Consider the following 22,328-nt stretch of genomic DNA (forward strand, 5'->3'; position numbering starts at 1 on the left):
TTACACCGTCGTTGATTGGGAGCGATATCGGCCCGTGCATCGCGACGTCACGCAGTGCACCAACTGCTTCAACTTCGGACACGGCACCAGGAAAGGAACTGTAGGCAACCCCGTCGGAGTGCAACAAGATAGATATCATCTCAAAACAAATCTTTTACAGCTTCTGGGCTATTTATTATGTACACAGTTAAAAATTATGAAGATTACTCGCTGTGGAAAAATTTGAACCCATATTATTTCGTTTAATAACCTCTAGTTTTACATCCAAGTTTTTCTTGTACGCAATATTTAATGCAAGCTGATGACGACCAGTAATTTTTAAATGTGATAGAAAATTGAGTCGTATCGAATGGAGCCTTTTTGTTACATCATGTATGCTGTAACATTTTTATACTGTGCATATTATTCGCTGCGATAGCTTCAGTAGCCAGTCAGTGATAGAAAGGGAAATTTTCCTGCAAGATTCGGACAATCGCTTGGTTGTTGTTAGTGGTTTTGAAAGGGACTAAAACTAACGGCTTTTATCAAGGTTATTCATCTATGATGCGATAGATAGTTAACCTTCAAGGACTTGCATGGTCTTAGGTCACCCATGCAGTACCGCCTCTCTTGTGAACAGTGGCAGATCTGTAAATCTATCCACCTAACAATGTACAAGTAGATATAAACCTCAAAACAATTAATTTTACAAATAAAATCTCGTGAACATATTGGTTTTAAAATGCGTAAATATCACTGAGGAGGAAGGAACCCGTAATGGAAAAGAGATTTAACTATTCTAAAATGGATTTCCTAATACATAGGAAAATAAAATTCATTCCCAAGGGGTTTATGATAAATGGTTGTGAAAATAGCATAATGTATAAAATTTATCACTGTGTTCAGCTGAAGTGCTTGAAATTAGTTCCGGAATAGGAAATATTTGGTACAGTAGCAACAAACTGTGCTGCTCCGAAATAGGATTTTTATTTGAACGTAGCCGTAGAGTTATCGTGCCAAACAATTAACTACTTTTTTTCCTCAGACGTCCTAGACCATCCAAACTACCCTTGAGTTTACGACTTTAGATCTACAGCTGTCAAACGGCATTTTTTGTTATTCTAAGTTGCGAAACGCATTCAGTCGTGTTCGTTACAACTCATAGAATGCAAGAAAAACACCGTACGATATCTCTGGGATATTCTGGGTCACCCAAACTATTCGGAATATGAGATTAAGTTCGGAATATGAGATCTTGATACTTCATAAATAAAGCCCCAAATGTATTTTTTTTTACAATAATCTGGAACATTTATGGAATAGTCACAGTATGCAGAATGTTTTTGAGTAGGGGAACTGTACCGGTTTTGGCCATGTTCCTAATTTGGCCAATTTTGCGAATAACTCCGAAAATAAAGCAATTCGCGAGGGTTTTATTAGTTCCAACAAAAGATATATCCCTCACGGTTCAACGCTGCTTTCAACTGATCGATTATTTTGGAAAATGTGTATTTTCCAGGGTTGGCCAAATTAGGCACTAAGTTGGCCAAAACCGGTGCACTTCCCCTATCTAAAAAAGAATAACAATGTATGAATGTTGATAAAAATATGTTGGGTTTTGGCCACTAATTTGTTCTAGTTACTCTTCTGTGCGTCGATACGGGGACATACGAACAGTATGTGCTCTGCAGTTTCGTCATCACCTGAAGTCAGGGCAGACGGGGATTCGCGCGTGCCCAAATCTGACGGAAGCAGCACAGGAATTGTGTTAGATTGAAGTGAGCTTCTCCATGGGGTTCCCCCACCCTGATCGGGGGTTCCTCTGGTGCCACGTTGGTCAAAGCACTCATCGTCTTCCTGGATGACCAGCCTGACTGGCATCATGTCCGCTATCACGCAGGATGCATCACGTGATACCGTGCTTTGGGCAGATATCACTCCGAGACACATCAAGCGGTACATGCTCTCCAGTTTCCGCAGGTAACTGGTTGCCCCCAACGCACTTGACCAGGACGGGCCGCCGTATCTGAGGATAGATTTGAAAAGAGCGTAACAGAAAATTATTCCTTCTGATTCTTCGTCTACATATATAGCTATACACGTTGAAAAAGAATCAGAAGGAATAAATTTTGTATGCTACGCCCTTTTCAAATGTTGGTCTAGAAACATTCGGACGAATTCTTGGAGGAATATCCGGAAAAATTTCTGGAGGAGTATCCATTGGTATTCATGGAAAAATATCCGGAAGAACTTCTGGAGGAATAGCCGAAGAATTCTTGGACGAAAATTCTGACGAATTCCTGAATTCAGAAGTAATGGTGGAATATGCGGACGAATTCCTGAAAGATTATCCAGTGGGCTTCCTGGAGGAATATCCGGGGAATTCCTGGTTGAATATTCGGAGGAGTTCCTGGAGGAATATCCGAAGGAATATCTGTAGGAATATTCGAAGGAATTGCTGGAGGAATATCTGGAAGAGTTCCTGGAGGAATAGCCGGAAGAATTTCAGGAGGAATATCCGGAGGAATTCCTGGAAAAATATCCGGGAGAATTCCTGAACGATCCGAAGGAATATCTAGATGAATATCTTAAGGCACTCCTGAAGGAACATCCGGACGAATTCCTGATAGAATATCCAGGGGACTTCCTGGAAGAATATCCGGAGGAGTTCTTGGAGGAATATTCAGTGGAATTCCTGGAGGATCCGAACTAATATCTGGAGGAATATCCAGATTATTTTCTGCAGGAATATCCGAAGGAATATTTGGAGGAATTTTCGGAGGAATTCCTGGAGGAATATCCGGACGAAAGTGGTACTGAGAAGCAAAAATTTATGCTGTACAATAGCTCAGTATTTAGAGATTAATTCAAATTTGCGAAATAGAAAAACCAAATTTTCTAAGAACATTACTTGATAAATTTCAAAGAGATTGTCTGCTGGGATAACCGAAACTCCTTCCCAATTTCGAGTTATAGACATTTTAGTTCGAAAATAGCGCTCTACCCTCAGACCTTAAGCACTTCCACAGTTGTTAACTGCGAGGTTTCTAAGCCGATTTACCATTTTTGCCTTTGTATAACATGAGGCAAACACGATTATACATTTATGCCCAGGGAAGTCGAAAAAATTTCCAACCCGAAAGTTTCCTAGATCAGACCGGGAATCAATCCCAGCCACCTTCAGCATGGTCTTGCTTTGTAGAGTAGCGCGTCTTACGCACGGCTAAGGAAGACCCATATCAACTCGTTAGTGGCATCTATTTAGGGAGATTTTTGACATGCGGTAATAAAAACTGACATCACGCGTAACGAGTATTAGACCAAAATAGCATCAAACTTGTATGATCCCCAAATAGGTTGTGTCACATTGTGTTACCGCCCATACTTGTCGAAGGATTCATTAATGGAGACCATATTTCTCCATTTTTGCTAACATGAATATTAGCGTCTTCATGTTTGCCTAGTTTGTCCAAAGATTCCCTCAGATTGAGGAAAATTTGCTACGCAATTCTATCGCATTGTTTCCATCCTTCATATGAATCGGACGAAAACTATCTCGCCACCAAGACGCCACACCAAAATCTTCTTCCGTCGTAGACAGTCGTAAAAATCACACACCACTATCGAACCCTTCGGATTGCAACAAGTCCCACAGTGCAAAAGACTGAAAGCGATCACTATACAGTAACTGTTCTCCCTCCCTTTGCACGGACGCTAAAGGAATTAGCCAGCATCAAACCCTGAGGCACATCAGGCATCTCATAGTGACTAGCGACTACGTCATGCTTATTTCTGCTGCTTCCGATGAAGGCGTCGTCGTCGCAATAAATTTGCTGGTTTCTTTCCTTCCTACATATTAAACACACTGCGAATGGAATTTATCAAGGAAGTAAGCTTTAGTTTATGTTCAGTCCACGATATTTCCTTGACAGACGCTTCATCACTGAAACAACATCCAATGCTTACCTACTGGAACGACGCTTTGTCTGAACCAAGCGCGAACTGAGATAGGTCAAGGCAATTCCTTCCTTCCAGGTGTAGCTGTACGCTTTGCTTCGATATATGCATGCTCTTTACGGCACACGGTTGAGGTTGAGGCAGTTAAGAATGATGACAAACATTGGCGTGTCGCGCGGCGGGATCGGTGGCAACCCAAATATCGCGCGTTAGTCATCCGTCCAGTGTTGTTTGCCTTGAAGTCGCTCAGCGATGCCCCAACATGGGCGATTGTGATTCTTTCGATTTGTTAGTAGCTTCGACGATTCAAGCGGTTTGCTACTTCGTCGTGAGAGACATTTCATTTAATTATTCACGTGGAAAGTTTTTAGTTTTTTTAATTTGTTTGCAAATTCCCTCATGTGCTAGAACAAAGCGATTTATGAATGGCAAACTGAATGCACAATTCACAAAACTGTTCAGGTGGTCAATCGATTAATCATACATATTTGAAATATATGGACAGGAAAGGAGATTCCGGTGATAAGAGGCTATCGCACGAGTAAGAAGCTTATGGCACGCACTCAGCCAATATGGGGCCAAAGTCAAACATCCGACGACCATCATCAGACTGCGGGAGATAGCATTGGATGCAGTTGGAGATAGCATTAAAAGCGCCCAAACAGTCACACAATTGTACATAAGGTGTGTCGCCGAACAACCGCAGTGTAAACATTACGCTTCTGAGCAGATAACCAATCGCCGTTCGGCAGTCACTGGGGCAGAAGCCAGCGTGGAGCTAACCGGGTTCCAATCGGGAGACTTTGTTGGCAGCCGATGTTTACGCAAAGTTAGACGTTGCTCTAGCATGGACAAGCAGATGTAATATGTTGTTTACATCTGGGTGATGATGATGAAGACGTCGTATCACTTGTGTTCTAAGCGATATGATACGAAATCTATATTTCCATTAAGACCGTAATGTTCTTGCTGCTCGGTTTCGGGTGGTTGAGGAGATAAATCCACGTTTAAAATTTTCTGTAGATGGTCTACCAGAATGGTGGAATATCGGTTTATAGCATCGGAATAAGTTTCTGAACATGATTCCAGAACTGGATTGGATTTGGATTGGTTTTGGTTTGGATTTGGATTGGATTTGGATTGGATTTGATTTGGATTGGATTTGGATTGGATATGATTTGTGATTAGATTGAATTTGGATTGAACTTGGATAAGATCTGGATTAGATTTGGATTGGATTTGGATTGGGTTTGGATTGGATTTAGATTTGGATTGGATAAGGATTTGATTTGGATTGGATATGAATTGGATTTGGACTGGATTTGGATTGGATATGAATTGGGATTGGATTGGATTTGGATTGAACTTGGATAGGATCTGGATTGGATTTGGATTGGATTTGGATTGAATTTGGATTGGATTTGGATTGAATTTGGATTGGATTTGAATTTGATTTGGAAAGGATTTGAATTGGATTGGAATTCGAATTGGGTTTGGATTGAATTTGGATTGAATTTAAATTGGATTTGGATTAAATTTCAATCTGGTTTGGATTTAGATTGGATCTGGAAAGGATTTGGATTGAATTTGGATTGGATTTTTATTAGATATGGATAGGATTTGGATTTGAATTGGATCTGTATTTAATTTGATTTGGATTTGGATTGAATTTGGATTGGATCTGGGAAGGATTTGGAATAAATATGGATTGGATTTGGATTGGATTCGAATTTTATTTGGATTGGATTTGGAAAGCATTTGTATTGGATTCTGATTGAATTTGGATTGGATTTGGATTGGATCGGATTGAATTTGAATTGGGTTTGAATTGGATTTGTATTAAATTTGGATTTGATGTTGAAAGGATTTGGATTTGATGTTGAAAGGATTTGGATTGGATTTGGATTAGATTTGGATTTTGATTAGATATGGATTGGATTTGGATTGGATTTGTATTGGATTGGAATTGGATATGGATTAAATTCGGATTGGATTTGGATTGGATTTGGATTGGATTTGAATTGGATCTGGATTGGATTTGTATTTGAATTGGATCTGGATTGAATTTGAATTGGATTTGGATTATATTTGGATTTCATTTGGATTGAATTTGGGAAGGATTTGGATTGGATTTGGATTGGATTCGAATTTTATTTGGATTGGATTTGTATTGGATTTGGAAAGCATTTGAATTGAATTTGTATTGGATTTGGATTGGATTTGGATTGGAATTAGATTGGATTTGGATTGGCTTGGGTTTTATTATTATTATTATTGTCTTTATTTTAGAGGCTTTCAGCCCTAGGCTGGCTCACCTCTTATAAGGATTGGGTTTGATTTATATTGGATTTGAAATGGTTTTGGAATGGATTGAATTAGGATTGGATGTACATTGCATAACAATTATTTTGAATTGAAAAAAGTCAGATTGAAGTTGATTGCCATTACCATGTGGGATGGTAAGATCATTTATTGTTCAGCTAGATAACGTCCGATAGAAATGTGGTGGGCGGCTGCACAACTAACGCTCCAAACGCAACGCAGATCGTTGGAGCCAGTGTGAATGCGACTGATTCGTTGGGCGGAAATACTGAAACGGTGAAGAGGACGAAAATAATGAGTGCCCAAGAGTTTGGGGTGGCGGGAGCTCGCCAAACCGAACGAGGGACAGTAAGTGTACGACGATCACGGTGTGAAGACTCATGTGTAAGCGCTAATATTGCGGGTCGATTGCCTATGAGCTTTCATATCCCGTTTGTAACAACGCATGTGTCAAACCCTAAGCCTAGTTGAGTCGGCCCCGAAATTCCGTCTAGCAGAAAATAACAGACAAGCCAAGCCCCGCCTAACACAATCATCGGTCTAAATTTAGTCGTGGTCACGCTCGTTCGCGGGCACCCCAAACTGGCACGCATCCGTCGACGGATTTACACAGTCGGTTCAACCGCTTCACCAAGATTCACCATCAACCGCCGACCTAAGCCTCGACAAAGACATCCATCGTTATCTACTGTTCGGATTTCGCCAGATCCTCCGCCTCATAGCCAACCGCCAGCCAAAGCGACTCCACGTCCCGAGAACCAACTCGTTCGGTCCGTCCTGAGCCTGGTAGTGTCCAGCGCGCTCCTGCTAGCCGTACCACGCTCATATCGAGTCTATCGCTAACGTAATCGACGACGACGTTATCGCTTGATGCTCCCACATCCGAAACTCTCTCCTACGAATAACGCCCTGGGACCCGGGAGACAGAAGATGGCTTTTGGTGCCCACCCGGAAGCGGCCGACCAGCTGCTTGGGGCTTAGGCGGGTTCCCTTCCGGAACCGAGCATTTTCTCCCGGGGTCAAATCGTTTCAAAGTTTGATTGTGTTTGGTTTAGAAATCCAACGATGCGGTTTAACCCTTTCCTTCCTATGGTAGCTGTAGAGCTCCATCAAATTTTGCTCCTTCCAACATTAATCGAATTATTTCAACAACAAAAAGCAGTAGTTGGCAAAATTTTATGGTTTCATTAGGCTGCAAATATAATCAATTTTGAGTAAAAATAGTGAAACTATTTTTAAAAAAATCAAGTAACTATTGGTTTACAATCAAAAACTTTTTTTCGTTTTCTATTAATTTTAGCTATGCCAAATAGCAACTTTCGTTCTGTTTGTTTTGTTCTATGGAAAAAATAGATGATTCCTTTCCATTGAAATCTTTAAAAAAAGGTGGGAAAAAGAGGGTAAAATGTGATATATTTTATTTTTATTTTTTTTAAGAATTGAAAAAAAGTTTTGAATTTACTTCATTTAACAATAAAAATGTAGAGGCTTCAAGGAATATCAATGTGCAGCTATAAAGCCATTTCTCCTCTATTACACACCGAAGAGTAGAGAAGGAGAAGAATGTAGTAGATAAGATCCGGTCTATGAAATTTCGAAATAGTGATCCACTTTACTGCATTGTGATATTGGCAATCAGTGAATTTCTAATTAGAGTATACTCTTTTGTATTGTATTTGTTACTAGCTTTATGTACCCGGCCTTGCTCGGAATTGCCAGTTTGATTCGCAGTTTTTTTTTTCACAATCGGAAAATGAATAAACCAATTGGTCAACAGGATAATTGCGTTATCTTATCGATACTTCATCATTTGATCAAATGAAGGCAGATTTCATTTGAAAACATTGACTGATTTTGGAAAAGGGAGCGAACCCATAATCGCCATATTCCGGGCAAACGTCTATTTCTAAAGAAGGACAAACATCCACCGATGCCTTATTCCGAGCAAACGTCTATTTTTAAAGAAGGGATCACATTCACCATCCAGAAGGAAACACATTAATCATTGCTTTTTACGTTGGGCAAACCATGATTTCGATAAATGGTTGAATTGATCGATAACTAAACAATACAATAATGGGTTCAGAAGTTAGGCTGGAGCACACACACAAACATACAAACATTGAGTTTTATATATCTCGGCAACTTATTCAAAACGACGTATGTGATTTTGTAAACAAAGATGCATACGTCGATTTGTCAAATATGATGACACTCCCACGCAAACCAATACAACGAACATGTAGCCGAAACCTCCCCTACCTGTATGTGGCGATAGTTTGCGTGGGAGTGCTATCAGATTGCAGAAATCAACGTTTAAATTTTTGTTTACAAAATCACATACGTCACATACGTTGAATAAGTATCCGAGATATATAGATAGCTAATAGCTATATGTATCCGGCTTTGCTAGGGACTGAAAAGTAAATTATAGAATTAAAATGTCCAATGCTGTAGCACGAAACCCACAGAGGTAGATCTACCGCTCATAGAATTGAACCTTTGTATCAATATATTTTTATATCTTTGTTTGGCCCTACCTTTTCAATAAACATCTTCCAAAAATAGAGAATAAGTGTACCAAATCTGGTTGGAATTTATCCTGGGAGTTACACTGAATTGCTCATTTTTAAAGACAACCCTTCCCCATAACTTTCCCTTTTCCAAAATGACCCTCCCACCTTCTTTGTTATCTTCTCCTTAGAATAGAAAATGTGCACCAAATTTGGCTGAAATTGGTCCTGGGAGTTGGGTGTTACACTGAATTGCTCTTTTTCTAAAGACAACCCTTCCCCTTACCCTCCCTTTTCCCAATGATCATCCCACCCCTTTGTTATTTTCTCCTTAGGATAGAGAATGTGTGTACCAAATTTGGATGAAAGCGGTCCAGGGGTTCAAAAGAAACACTGAATTGCCTGTTTTCTGAACAATACCCTCCCCCAGACCCCTCCCTCTTTCCCAAATTACACTTCCATGTGATCGACTTCTCTTAGTGAATATGTGTACAATATTTGGTTGATATGGGTACTGGAAGTTGGGAGTAACACTGAATTGCTCGTTTTATAAAGACAACCCTCCCCCATACCCTCCCTCTTTTACAATGACCGCCCCACCCCATTTGTTATCTTTTCTTTAGGGTAGAGAATGTGTATCACATTTGGTTGAAATCAGTGCAGGGGTTCAGAATTTACTCTAAATTACCCGTTTTCTGAACAATACCCTCCCTCCAGACCCCTCCCCTTTCCCAAAATCTCTCATATGATTGTTTCCTTATAGTGAATATGTGTACAAAATTTGGTTGAAATCGGTCCTGGGAGATGAAAGTTACACATAATTGTTCGTTTTCTAAACAAAACCCCTCCCCCTTTCCTAAATGACCCTCCCACCCCCTTTGTTAACTTCCCCTGAGGATAGAGAACGTGTGTACCAAATTTGGGTGGATTCGGCCTAGTGGTTCAGAAGTAGTTAGCGAACATACATACATAGATTGGTTTTTATATATATTTGTTATTGTTATGTTATTGTTATATTGTTATTATGTTATGAATGTGAAGCGAGCTACCTAAGATTGTAAGATATATTGATTCAGTTCACCACGAAAACATTTCGGAATGATCGTGTTCTAGTCAAAACGAACTGCGAATCAGTTTGCTGAGTATTTCTGTATAGAACGGACGAGCCCAGAAATCTCGTCTGGGTCACGACAGTATCGTTTTGTTTGAGTGCATCTATTTCATTCTGAAGTACTTTTTTCCAGAGAAGCCAACCATCTCCCTTTTGGAGTTTTTCAATGTTTTTGTGGATATCATCAAATTCCGAAGCTATTATGAAAGCCTCATTGTTAGACTCGTTCAACACAACGTCATTATGCCATGCTGGGGCATGACACATCTTTGCTGATCGACGTTGTGGAACTGCTTTCTCATTCTGGACGACTACCTCTTGACTCTTTTGCTCAGTTTCACTAAATGACAGGTTATGAAGATAATCCGTTGGTTTGGTTTTGGAAGATAATCCGAATCCAATGATGTATTATCCATGAACATCACCCCTTCATTTTCCTTTGTAGTATTAATTTGCATTAATAATTCGTCAAATACAACATCCCTAGCTATAAGTATCTTATCCGAAGTACTATCCCCGTTTTGTATCCGTTTTGGGCATAACCAACAAATTTGTTTTTAAGACGCCTCTTGTCCAATTCCTGGCGTTTGTTCTTGGGATTTCTGAAATGGCAATACTTCCAAAAAATTCCAGATTGCTCAGATTTGGCTTTCTGCCAAACCATTTCTAATCAGGTGTTTGATACTCTACCACGGTGGTTGTCGTAGATCCAGTCAACAAATAGGTAGCAGTGTGCAATACTGACAATCCCTTTACATGACAGCTAAATCTCTCCGGTTTATGTGCCTGTTTTCAGCATGCCTTTACTTTATTGAGGCCAACAATAGAGCTTTTAGTTTAACATTGCCAAGTTTTGTCATACAAATTTCGGTTGGCCTCTGGAGCTTTTCTCACGTCCCACAATCCTTGGTCGTCTCGAAACGTATGATCGCTAGCGCCTTACTCAAGTACACAAGCGAGCCTTCTTTTTTCATGCTGTTTGCATTGAGAGCAATATTTTCCACATTACCAGCGAGATCCTCACATCCTCAACGGTGGCAAGTTGGCAACCATCAAGTGACGGTAGTTGTTCGAGTTGGAAGCGCATTTGTTTTGGTATTGTCCCTTTTCCCCGCACTTGAAGCATTCAATGTGCTACTTTGAGGGCTTCTCGGGTGGTTTTACTTCTGGCAACAAAACCTGCGATGCTCTAACAGGCCATTTGGTCGGAAATGCCGTTGGGGCTAAATGGTCGTAGCAGTTCTCGAAAACAATCAGGAATGAACATCCGCCAAAGTTGAGGGAAAAACGGACGGAGACAGAGCACGATTAATCGATCCGGCAAAGGTTTCGAGGAACTGATTCAAAGAGCCGGTTTGAAAAGCACTGGACGAAGATCGGTTTAGTAGAATGCGTGGTCGCTGCGATAAACAAGGCCTTGGTCTCTGCCGAAAAGGCTCTGCACAGCGTGGGTGGACGATCCGACACGGTTCCAGTCACTCCTAGACCGGTCCCCTGTCTCGTAATCGAACCATCAGTGGCTTCTCTCTCAAAACGTCTTGATATGGACTCATTGGCACTGATATGGACAGTTTATAGTTTATGGAGGAGTGCCAGCTTCATGCTCAATGCTAGAGGACATACGTCTTTGGCGGAAGACCGACCCCTATTGTGGTTTTATAAGGCCTAGGGAGTGTCTGCACTAAATTGACCTTGGTACGACACAGTCAACCAATGCAGGAACGTTAGAGCTCGGGCGATTGACACCTCAAGGACCTGCAAGATCTTTCGGTTGGGGATGGATATTTCGTCTAGTTTGATATATGGCCCGGGTATACCCCGTTAGGCATAAAGACGATAGGCATAAGACATATGCTTTAAGAAACCTGTCGTGGAATGATCGGGTTAGACTCCCCGAGTAGCACACATGTCACAAACAAGGTTGAGCGACCTCTATATGACTAAATCTGGTCATACCCAAGTTGCTGCAACCAAAAATGATTGAATTGTGCTACTAGGGTCCCTCCGTATGAAAACCGGTGCAAGTTGATGGGACTCAGTACCCTGACATCGAGGCGTGTATTTCTACAGAGGGTTTTCTGTTTTGACCTGGTGAGGAATGTGATTGACTGCGAAAACTTATTGAGACAAGTAAATTTTTACGCTCCACACCGTTCTCTACGACGCCGCGCACTGCTCTATATCCCCTCACGTCGTACCTTATATGGCCATCATAATCCACTGTTTAGTTGCTGCAGACATTTTAATGACGTGAGCGACTGTTTCGATTTTAATATTAGTAAGACTACGTTTAAAAATAGGTTAAGGTTACTACTTTAAGTTACAGTCTGTGCAACAATTATATGTTGAAGACGGTGGACAAATAAATAAATAAGTACGTTAGGCATAATGGACGTTAGGTTTAACGGACGATAGGCATAATGGAAGTTAGGCATGAAATGACCCAAAGAACAGCCTATGACATAAAGAAGGCAGAATTATGTCAAACGTCCATTATCCCTAACGTACATTATGCCTATCGGCCGTTATGCCTATCGTCTATTATGCCTAACGTCCATTATGTTTAACGTCCATTATGGCTAACGTACTTATGCCTAGAGATGTCCTACACAGTTGGCAAAAAATGCTCTTTTATTTCAATTTTTCACAATTTTTAACAATCAAATAATATTCATTCAGTGGGTGCTACTAATAGATGGATATTTGAGTTTTCTAAATGTCACTTCGATCTGTCAAAATAATACACGTCAGAGCCACGCGGGCACCCATTAGCCGAATGACAAGTGAGGAGTGAGAAGCGAGAAGTGAGAAACGAGGAATGAGAAGTGGAGGGTGAGAAATAAGAAGTGAGAAATAAGAAATAATAAATAAAAACTGAGTGGGAAGTGAGAAGTGAAAAAGACTGACGGAAAAAAATAAAAAGTGAGAAGTGAGAATGAGAAATGAGAAGAAAGATGAGTGAAGGAAGAAGAAAGAAAAAAATGGAGACGAAAAAAGAAGAAGGTAGAACGAAAATGAAATACGAAAGGAAGAAAGAAGAAGAAAGGAGAAAAAAGAAGTGGAAAGAATGAAGCAAGAAGAAGGAAAAAGGAAGAAGGAAGAAAGAAGAACGAAGTAGGAAGAAGAAAGAATGAAGAATGAAGAAGGAAGAAGAAAGAAAGAGAAAGGTAGAAGGAAGAAGGAAGAAGGAAGAAGGAAGAAGGAAGAAGGAAGAAGAAAGAAGGAAGAAGGAAAAAGGAAGAAGGAAGAAGGAAGAAGGAACAAGGAAGAAGACAAAAGGAAAAAGGAAGAGGGAAGAAGGAAGAATGTAAAACGAAAAAGAAAGAAGAAAGAAGGGAGAAGGAAGAGGAAAAAGAAAGAAGAAGAAAGAAAAAAGAAAGAAGGAAGAAGTAATAAAAGAAAGAAGACAGAAGAAAGAAGGAAGAATGAAGAAGGAAAAAGAAGAAGGAAGAAGTAAAAATGAAAATTAGATTTTTTTTTAAATGCAAGGGGAAGGAAGAAAAATGAAAGGAGAATTGAGTTAAAGGGGCGAAGGAGAAGGATAAACAAATAAAACTTAGTAGTAGTAGCTTGAATAAGTAATGATGTAAGTTATATTAACTTAATGGACCCTAGCAGCACAATTCAGATAGATTTGGTTGTAGTAACTTATATATGACTAAATTTTATCGTATATGAGTAATGGAAAGTTGTGTACAGTTGTGTCTTGTTCGGGGACCTATCCTAAGAATTGCGTAGAAATTCGGAAGTTCTTTTGTGAGATTTAGAAGAATTTCTCATGGGTTTTTAATTTCAAAGAATTCTCTATTAAATTTCAGAGGAATTTCGCATCGAAATTCAGAAGAACACTCAAACTTTGGCTTTTTCAGATTTACGATAAACGATAATTAATCATTTGCCCGACGTTTCGGCCGATGGTTGAGGACATTTTCAAGGGTTGATAATATATTATAATTCAAATAACCGTTTCAGTTTCTGTATGACAGCAAACAAACCCAATTTATAATCATTTATATCAAAACTTTTACCAAAAGCAAGCATGAAAAGCACCCTGTTATGTATTTATCGAATGTGGAATTACACTAAGGTACGGTGATAGAGTAGAGGTCCCTTGAAAAATACCACAATCGATAGGGTTGAAAAACGGTGCCCAAAGATGTTGAGTGCTCGTTTCGCAGCAAATCCAGAGGCAAATCAACCGTGTACGACAAATGTAAAAATAAGCATCCAAAGTTCTATCCCACGTGCTTGTTTTTTGCAAGACTTATGCCTCAATTTGAATACAAATTTATTAATAATTCACTATATTTTGCCCTACACTTATCGAGTTTTATGCACAATTAAATGAAGTGCCCAGTGTGTGAAATCATTCCACGACTATCTCCGCATATCTGTGACAATCGTATCAGTTATCATTTCCACTCCAACCAATAGCTGATGATATCTGCATTAACGGACCGTGGTGGTTAAGTAATGCGATAGCCGAGTCGTCCCAACTGTTAAGACTCGCCTTTTTCCTGATATAACATTCGTGGTTCCGAGAAATACTAACCAGTTCTAGGAATTTCAGCATCGACAATCGACTAACGGCCATTGTTCCTGTTGGATTTTCTGGGAGGTTCCTTTCGATATTTCAATTCACTGGCACTTGTTTCCTTGCGGATTTCGATTAGCCTGCGCTTTGCGGATTTCGATTTAACCACACACAATCACTATTTAAATGCCTATTTAAAAGTCACACTCGAACGCGGATGGGTCACTGATTGTTGAACGATGAGGTTTGGTCGGCTGTTGATTGATCACTAGAGCAAAATGTGCAAACCGAGTGCGCAAAATAAAATATGAGAACCGAACGAGGCGATGGTTGGCGCGAAACTAAACTCGACGGATGGTGCGGTTTGGCTTCTTAATGGCATAGGACGTCGCCAGCAACGACGATGAGCGACGATGGCGACGACCGACGACGATGTGGATGACGACGACCACGACGCTTGATCGCATGGAACATTCTCATGTGCAGTGTGTATAGTTTTTCCACTTCCATGCCGGTATTTTGCAATTTATGACGAATATAGTAATCGGTTCAACTATTTGCTACGCAGATATTTGCCCATGAATCATGTTCTAATTCCGTTGCTGAAGAGCAATATATTCAAAGCATCTGAAATCATTTGATGCTCTGGTATCAAGTTTTATATTCAACAGGTAGGTAGAACTGAGATAATGCTGTACTTCATTGAGGAATAAAAAAAAATGTTTATCCATTATTATCCACCATCCATTAGATTTGTGACCTTTACATATCCGGTGATAGCGCAATACATGAACTAACTTCCTGCAATCATTCGATACAATGCTTCAAAAACCGAATGTGATCTTATTTCCAAAGAAAAGAACCTACTTTCTCGGAATCACGCGATCTCACAAAATGCACGAAAATAAATGACGTCGTAAATTTAAAATTTTGTCGGACCCCTTTTGTAGAATAACGCAGGCAATGACTGCCACTAAAGAAGTTTTCAAGGGGAGAATGTGCTTTCAATGGGAATGATGCGTTATGAATTTTTATTACCCAGCACGGTTTCAACAAAGAGGGAGTAATCTTAATGTGCGCCACTTCTTTCCCCCCATCACAGCCGCACGGTTTTTCGTTGGGTGCTGTTTTCGAAAGAACCGACAGTGAGTGAATTACTGACTCCGAACGGCGGCGTTTGTTTTCATTTCCTCGATTATTTGTTTTGATTCTATGAGTTACGTCTATCTTGATTCATATGGCCATTTGGTACTTTCATATTTTGACTCATTGCAGAGAGCTTGTCTCATGCAAGCGACAGCGTGGCGCGGCGTCGACGACAGTGACGCCCACCCAAATGACGTCATTTTTGTTTCTTGTTTTCCTCCATCACCGTCGTTGCGTGCCACCTGATGATTCGAAGTCACACCACTAGTTTGAATTCTTAATCCTTACTCTTCTTTCAGCTAAGAACTGTATATTACGCAGTAAACAATATTTTGCAATAACATAGTGAACGCACATCATCGCCATCATAAATCTCATTAAGAATTAAAATTAAAAAATAGAAATTTAAAACATTCAAACTTAAAAAAAAATTAAAAGGTAAAAAATCTAAAAAATTATAAATTAAAAAATAAAAAAAAAAATCAAAAAAATAGTAAATTAAATTTTTCAAAAAATTTAAATAAAAAAAAAATAATTTAAAATTAATAGAATAAAATAGAAAATAGAAAAAAAAAATAAAAATAATAAAAAGGTAAAAAAAAATAAATAAAAAAAAAAATAAAAATTCAAAATAAAAAAATTGAAAAAAATATAAAAAATAGAAAAACTAAAATTTTTTTTTTTTATGAGTTATGTGTAGATTGTGATTTACCCGCTTTTTGCCTTTCTCGTACAACAAAGTTGTACCAGAAGGCTATAATTTCACTCTAAAAGCCAAATTTTGATAGAAGGCTCGGAGACCCATAGTGTTATATACCAATCGACTCAGCTCGTAAAACTGAGTAAATGTCTGTCTGTGTGTGTGTGGATGTGTGTAGCCTCGGGATTTTTTTTTTGTTAAACCCGTTTCATATAGAAGGACTTGACCGATTCGAGCGCAACTAGTTTCATTCGACGGAGAAACTTTCCTAGTTGGACACTTTAGTTTTTGTTTGCTAATAACTCATTCGGTTTGAATAATATTTCTATTTTTCTTTTAACAAATACGCTGTTTACATGCACACTTTAAGTCATTAATCAATTTAGCCGTGACGCAATCCATTGTGTAAATGTAGGAAATTTACGTTGCATTTACCATACTAATTCGAATTCAACACATTGAATCGAGAAAGGCATAATCACCACTGGTGGATAAATTTGGGCACTCACTCTCATTTCAAGTTGATCGATTTTTGTTACTGATATTGACCCAATTATAACTCATTACTTGCTTTCAGATTGAGCACTCACACACAAATATTATACAAATCATTTTTTTGAGTGTATTGAGTGTGAGAAAAAAATTACTTTGAGAATAAAATCTCGCAAAACTCTTGTAAAGTGCAAAATTAAAAAAAATAAAATACTATTAAAAAAATAAAAAAAAAATAAAAAATTAGGAAAATAAAAAATTGAAGAATTAAAAAAGTAAAAAAAATTGTAAAATAATAATAAAAAAATTAAAAATATAAACTTAACAAATTTTAAAATTAAAAAATAAAAAAAAATTAAAAAATTTAAAATTAAAAAATTAAAAAATAAAATAAAATTAAAAAATTTAAAATTAAAAAACTAAAAAATTAAAAAATTAAAAAATTAAAAATTAAAAAATTTAAAAATTTAAAAATTTAAAAATTAAAAAATTTAAAAATTAAAGTTAAAAAATTATAAAAAATAGAAAAAATAAAAAAAAAATATTTTGATGAATTAAGAGATTTGAAAAAATTTCACATAAAAAATTATTTAAAAATTAATAAACAATAAAAATTTGAAAAATAAAAAAATAAAAAAGATTAAAAAAATAAAAATGAAACAAATATAAAAAATTAAAAATTAAGAAATTGAAAAATAAAAAAAATAAAAAATTAAAAAATTAAAAAAATTAAAAATGAAAAAAAAAATAGAAATAAGAAATTCGGAGACGAGCCAGCCTCGGGCTGAAAGTCTCCTTAATAAAGACACAAAAAAAAAGAAATAAGAAATTGAAAAATTTAAAGATTTAAAAATTAAAAATTTAAAATAAAAAAATTGAAATTTAAAAAATTTGAAATGAAAATGAAAATGAAAAAAAAATAAATTAAAAAAAAATTATTAGAAATTATTAAATTAAATAAAATAAAATATAAAATAATATAAAAATAATATAAATAATATAAAAATTGAAAATTATAGAAAAAAATAGAAAGTAAAAAGTTGAAAAATAAAAAATTTTAAAATTTAAAGATTTAAAATGTGAAAACTGTCAAATTTAAAAATTCAGAAAATTAAAAATTTTAATACTTCAAGATTTAAAAATTTAAAGCTTCAAAATTTAATTAAGATTTGAAATTTAATGAAAATTAAAAAATTTTTTTTAAAAATTTAAAAATTTAAAAATTTAAAAATTTAAAAATTTAAAAATTTAAAAATTTAAAAATTTAAAAATTTAAAAATTTAAAAATTTAAAAATTTAAAAATTTAAAAATTTAAAAATTTAAAAATTTAAAAATTTAAAAATTTCAAAATTTCAAAATTTCAAAATTTCAAAATTTCAAAATTTCAAAATTTCAAAATTTCAAAATTTCAAAATTTCAAAATTTCAAAATTTCAAAATTTCAAAATTTCAAAATTTCAAAATTTCAAAATTTCAAAATTTCAAAATTTCAAAATTTCAAAATTTCAAAATTTCAAAATTTCAAAATTTCAAAATTTCAAAATTTCAAAATTTCAAAATTTAAAAATTTAAAAACTTAAAAAAATTTAAAATTTTAAAATTTTAAAATTGTAAAATTTAAAAATTTAAAAATTTAAAAATTTCAAAATTTCAAAATTTAAAATTTAAAAATTTTTAAATCTAAAAATCTAAAAATTTAAAAATCTAAAAATTTAAAAACTTGAAAAATTCAAAATTTAAAAACTTAAGAAATTTAAAATTTAAAAATTTAAAAATTTAGAAATTTAAAAATTTAAAAATTTAAGAATTTAAAAATTTAAAAATTTAAAAATTTAAAAATTTAAAATTTTAAAATTTAGAAATTTAAAATTTAAAAATTTAAAATTTAAAATTTTGAAATTTTAAAATTTAAAAATTTAAAAATTTAAAAATTTAAAAATTTAAAAATTTTAAAATTTAAAAATTTAAAAATTTAAAAATTTAAAAATTTAAAAATTTAAAAATTTAAAAATTTAAATATTAACTTAAAACAAGTAACAATACTTAAATTCAATAATAACTTAAACTTAAAATAACTTAAACTTAAAATAACTTAAAACTTAAAACTTAAAACTTAAAACTTAAAATTTAAAAATTTAAAAATTTAAAAATTTAAAGATTTAAAAATTAAAAAAATTAAAAATTTAAAAATTTAAAAATCTGAAAATTTAAAAATTTAAAAATTTAAAAATTTAAAATTTCAAATTTTTTTAAATTTTTAAAAATTAATATTTAAAAATTTAAAAATTTAAAAATTTAAAATTTAAAAATTTAAAATTTAAAATTTAAAATTTAAAATTTAAAATTAAAATTAAAATTTAAAATTTAAAATTTAAAAATTTAAAATTTAAAAATTTAAAAATTTAAAAATTTAAAATTTAAAATTTAAAAATTTAAAAATTTAAAATTTAAAATTTAAAATTTAAAATTTAAAAATTTAAAATTTAAAATTTAAATTTTAAAATTTAAAAATTTAAAAATTTAAAATTTAAAAATTAAAAATTAAAAATTAAAAATTAAAAAAAAATTTAATCTAACAATTAAAAATTTAAAAATTTAAAATTTAAAACTTAAGATTTAAAATTTAATAAAATTCAAAATTCAAAATTTAAAAATTTGAAAATTTAAAATTTAAAATTTAAAATTTTAAATTTTAAAAATTTTAAAATTTAAAATTTAAAATTTAAAATTTAAAAATTTAAAATTTAAAGATTTAAAATTTAAAATTTAAAATTTTAAAATTTAAAAATTTAAAAATTTTAAAATTTAAATTTGAAAAATTTAAAATTTAAAATTAAATATTTTAGGATTTAAAAATTTAAAAATTTATAAATTTAAAAATTTAAAAATTTAAAAATTTAAAATTTAAAATTTAAAATTTAAAAATTTAAAATTTAAAAATTAAAAATTTACAAATTTAAAAATTTAAAAATTTCAAAATTTAAAAATTTAAAAATTTAAAAATTTAAATATTCTCTTAAAACAAGTAACAAAACTTAAATTAAACTTAAATAAAATTTAAAAATTTAAGAATTTAAAAATTTAAAAATTTAAGAATTTAAAAATTTAAAAATTTAAAAATTTAAAAATTTAAAAATTTAAAAATTTAAAAATTTAAAAATTTAAAATTTAAAATTTAAAAAGTAAGAAATCTAAAATTTAAAAAATTTTATAATTTAAAGATTTTTAAAAATTTAAAATTTAAAATTTAAAATTTAAAAATTTAAAAATTTAAAAATTTAAAAATTTAAAATTTAAAAATTTAAAATTTAGAAATTTAAAAATTTAAAATTTAAAAATTTAAAATTTAAAATTTAAAATTTAAAATTTAAAGCTTAAAAATTTAAAAATTTAAAATTACAAAATTTAAAAATTTAAAAATTTAAAAATTTAAAAATTTAAAAATTTAAAAATTTAAAAATTTAAAAATCTAAAAATTTAAAAATTTAAAAATTAAAATTTGGAAGTTTTTAAATTTTTAAATTTTTAAATTTTTAAATTTTTAAATTTTTAAACTTTTAAATTTTTAAATTTTTAAATTTTTAAATTTTTAAATTTTTAATATTTCAAACTTTTAAATTTTTCCTATTTTTAAATTTTAAAAGTTTTAGATTTTTAAATTTTTAAATTTTTAATTTTTTTAATTTTTAAATTTTTATATTTTTTAAGTATTAAAGTGTTTAAGTTATTATTGAATTTAAGTTTTGTTACTTGTTTTAAGAGAATATTTAAATTTTTAAATTTTTAAATTTTTAAATTTCTAAATTTTTAAATTTTTAAATTTTTAAATTTTTAAATTTTTAAATTTTTAAATTTTTAAATTTTTAAATTTTTAAATTTTTAAATTCAAAAATTTAAAAATTTAAAAATTTAAAATTGAAAAATTTGAAAAATAAAAATTTAAAAAATGTGTATTTTAAAATTTAAAAATTTTAAGATTTGAAAATTTTAAAATTTTAAAATTTTAAAATTTTAAAATTTAAATATTTAAAAATTTAAAAATTTAAAAATTTAAAAATTTAAAAATTTAAAAATTTTAAAACTAAAGATTTCAAATATTTTAAAAATTAAAAATTTAAAAATTTAAATTTAATTCAAAATTTAAAATTTAAAATTTAAAATTTAAAATTTAAAAATTTAAAATTTAAAATTTAAAATTTAAAAATTTAAAAATTTAAAATTTAAAATTTAAAATCTAAAATTTAAAATTTAAAATTTAAAATTTAAAATTTAAAATTTAAAAATTTAAAATTTAAAATTTAAAATTTAAAAATTTAAAATTTAAAATTTTAAAATTTAAAATTTAAAAATTTAAAATTTAAAATTTAAAAATTTAAAAATTTAAAATTTAAAATTTAAAATTTAAAATTTAAAAATTTAAAATTTAAAATTTAAAAATGTTAAAATTTTAAAATCTAAAATTTAAAAATTTAAAAATTTAAAAATTTAAAAATTTAAAAATTTAAAAATTTGAAAATTTAAAAATTTAAAAATTTAAAAATTTAAAAATTTAAAAATTTAAAATTTTAAAAATTTAAAAACTTAAAATTTAAAATTTAAAATTAAAAATTTAAAAATTTAAAAATTTAAAGATTTAAAAATTTAAAATTAAAATTTAAAATTTAAAATTTAAAATTTAAAATTTAAAATTTAAAAATTTAAAAATTTAAAAATTTAAAAATTTAAAAATTTAAAATTTAAAAATTTAAAAATTTAAAAATTTAAAAATTTAAAAATTTAAAAATTTAAAAATTTAAAAATTTAAAAATTTAAAAATTTGAAAATTTAAAAATTTAAAAATTTTAAAGTTTAAGAAATTCCGTTAGGCCGAATAAGAAGTGAGAAGGAAGGAGTGAAAAGTGAGAAATGAGAAAAAAGGTGTAATATGTGAGATGTGAGATACTAACAAGAAGCGAGAAGTGTGCAGTGAGAAGCGAGAAGTGAGGAAGTGCGAAGTAATAAGTGAGGAGCGAGAAGTGAATAGTGAAAAGTGAGATGTGAGAGGTGGCAAGTGAGAATTGAGAAGTGATATGTGAGAAATAAGAAGTGAGAAATGAGGAATGAGAGATAATTTGTGAGATGTGAGAAGTGATAAGTGAGAAATAATGAGAAGCAAAAAGGGAGAAGTGAGGAGAGTGAAGTGAGAGAGCGAGAAGTGAGAAATAAGAAGGTAGAAATGAGAAGCGACAAGTGAGAGCCGAGAAGTGAATAGTGAGAAGTGTGTAATAGGATAAACATGTGAGATGTGAGAAGGGAACACTTAGAAGCGAGAAGCGGTAAGTAAAAAGAGGAAAGTGAGAAGTGATAAGTGAGAAGTGACAAATGAGAGAATAGATAGGATAAGTGAGATTTAAGATAGAAAAAGTGAGAAGCGATAGGAGAGAAGTAGGAAGTGCGTAGTGAAAAATGAGAAGTGTGAAGTAGGTAGTGTAAAGTGAGAAGTATGAAGTGAATAGTGAGAAGTAAGAACTGAGAAGTAAGGAACGAGTGGTGCGACCCGAGAAGCAAAAAAGGAGAAGCGAGAAGGAAGAAGTA

The 22,328-nt window shown here is 32.1% G+C and overlaps 1 protein-coding gene across 1 annotated transcript in view; it reads right to left on the reverse strand.

Moving 5' to 3' along the window:
* LOC134207432 (uncharacterized) overlaps nt 1-14,771 on the reverse strand; it is a 35,670-nt gene extending 20,899 nt beyond the window's left edge. The window contains exon 1 of the mRNA XM_062683156.1: nt 14,435-14,771. Within this exon, the coding sequence (XP_062539140.1) occupies nt 14,435-14,476 (42 nt within the window). The 5' untranslated portion in view covers nt 14,477-14,771. The remainder of the gene's footprint in view (nt 1-14,434) is intronic.
* Nucleotides 14,772-22,328: the final 7,557 nt, after the last annotated feature.

The sequence above is a fragment of the Armigeres subalbatus genome, chromosome 1 (genome assembly GCF_024139115.2).
Source record: "Armigeres subalbatus isolate Guangzhou_Male chromosome 1, GZ_Asu_2, whole genome shotgun sequence".
In the NCBI taxonomy this organism is placed as follows: Eukaryota; Metazoa; Arthropoda; class Insecta; order Diptera; family Culicidae; genus Armigeres; species Armigeres subalbatus.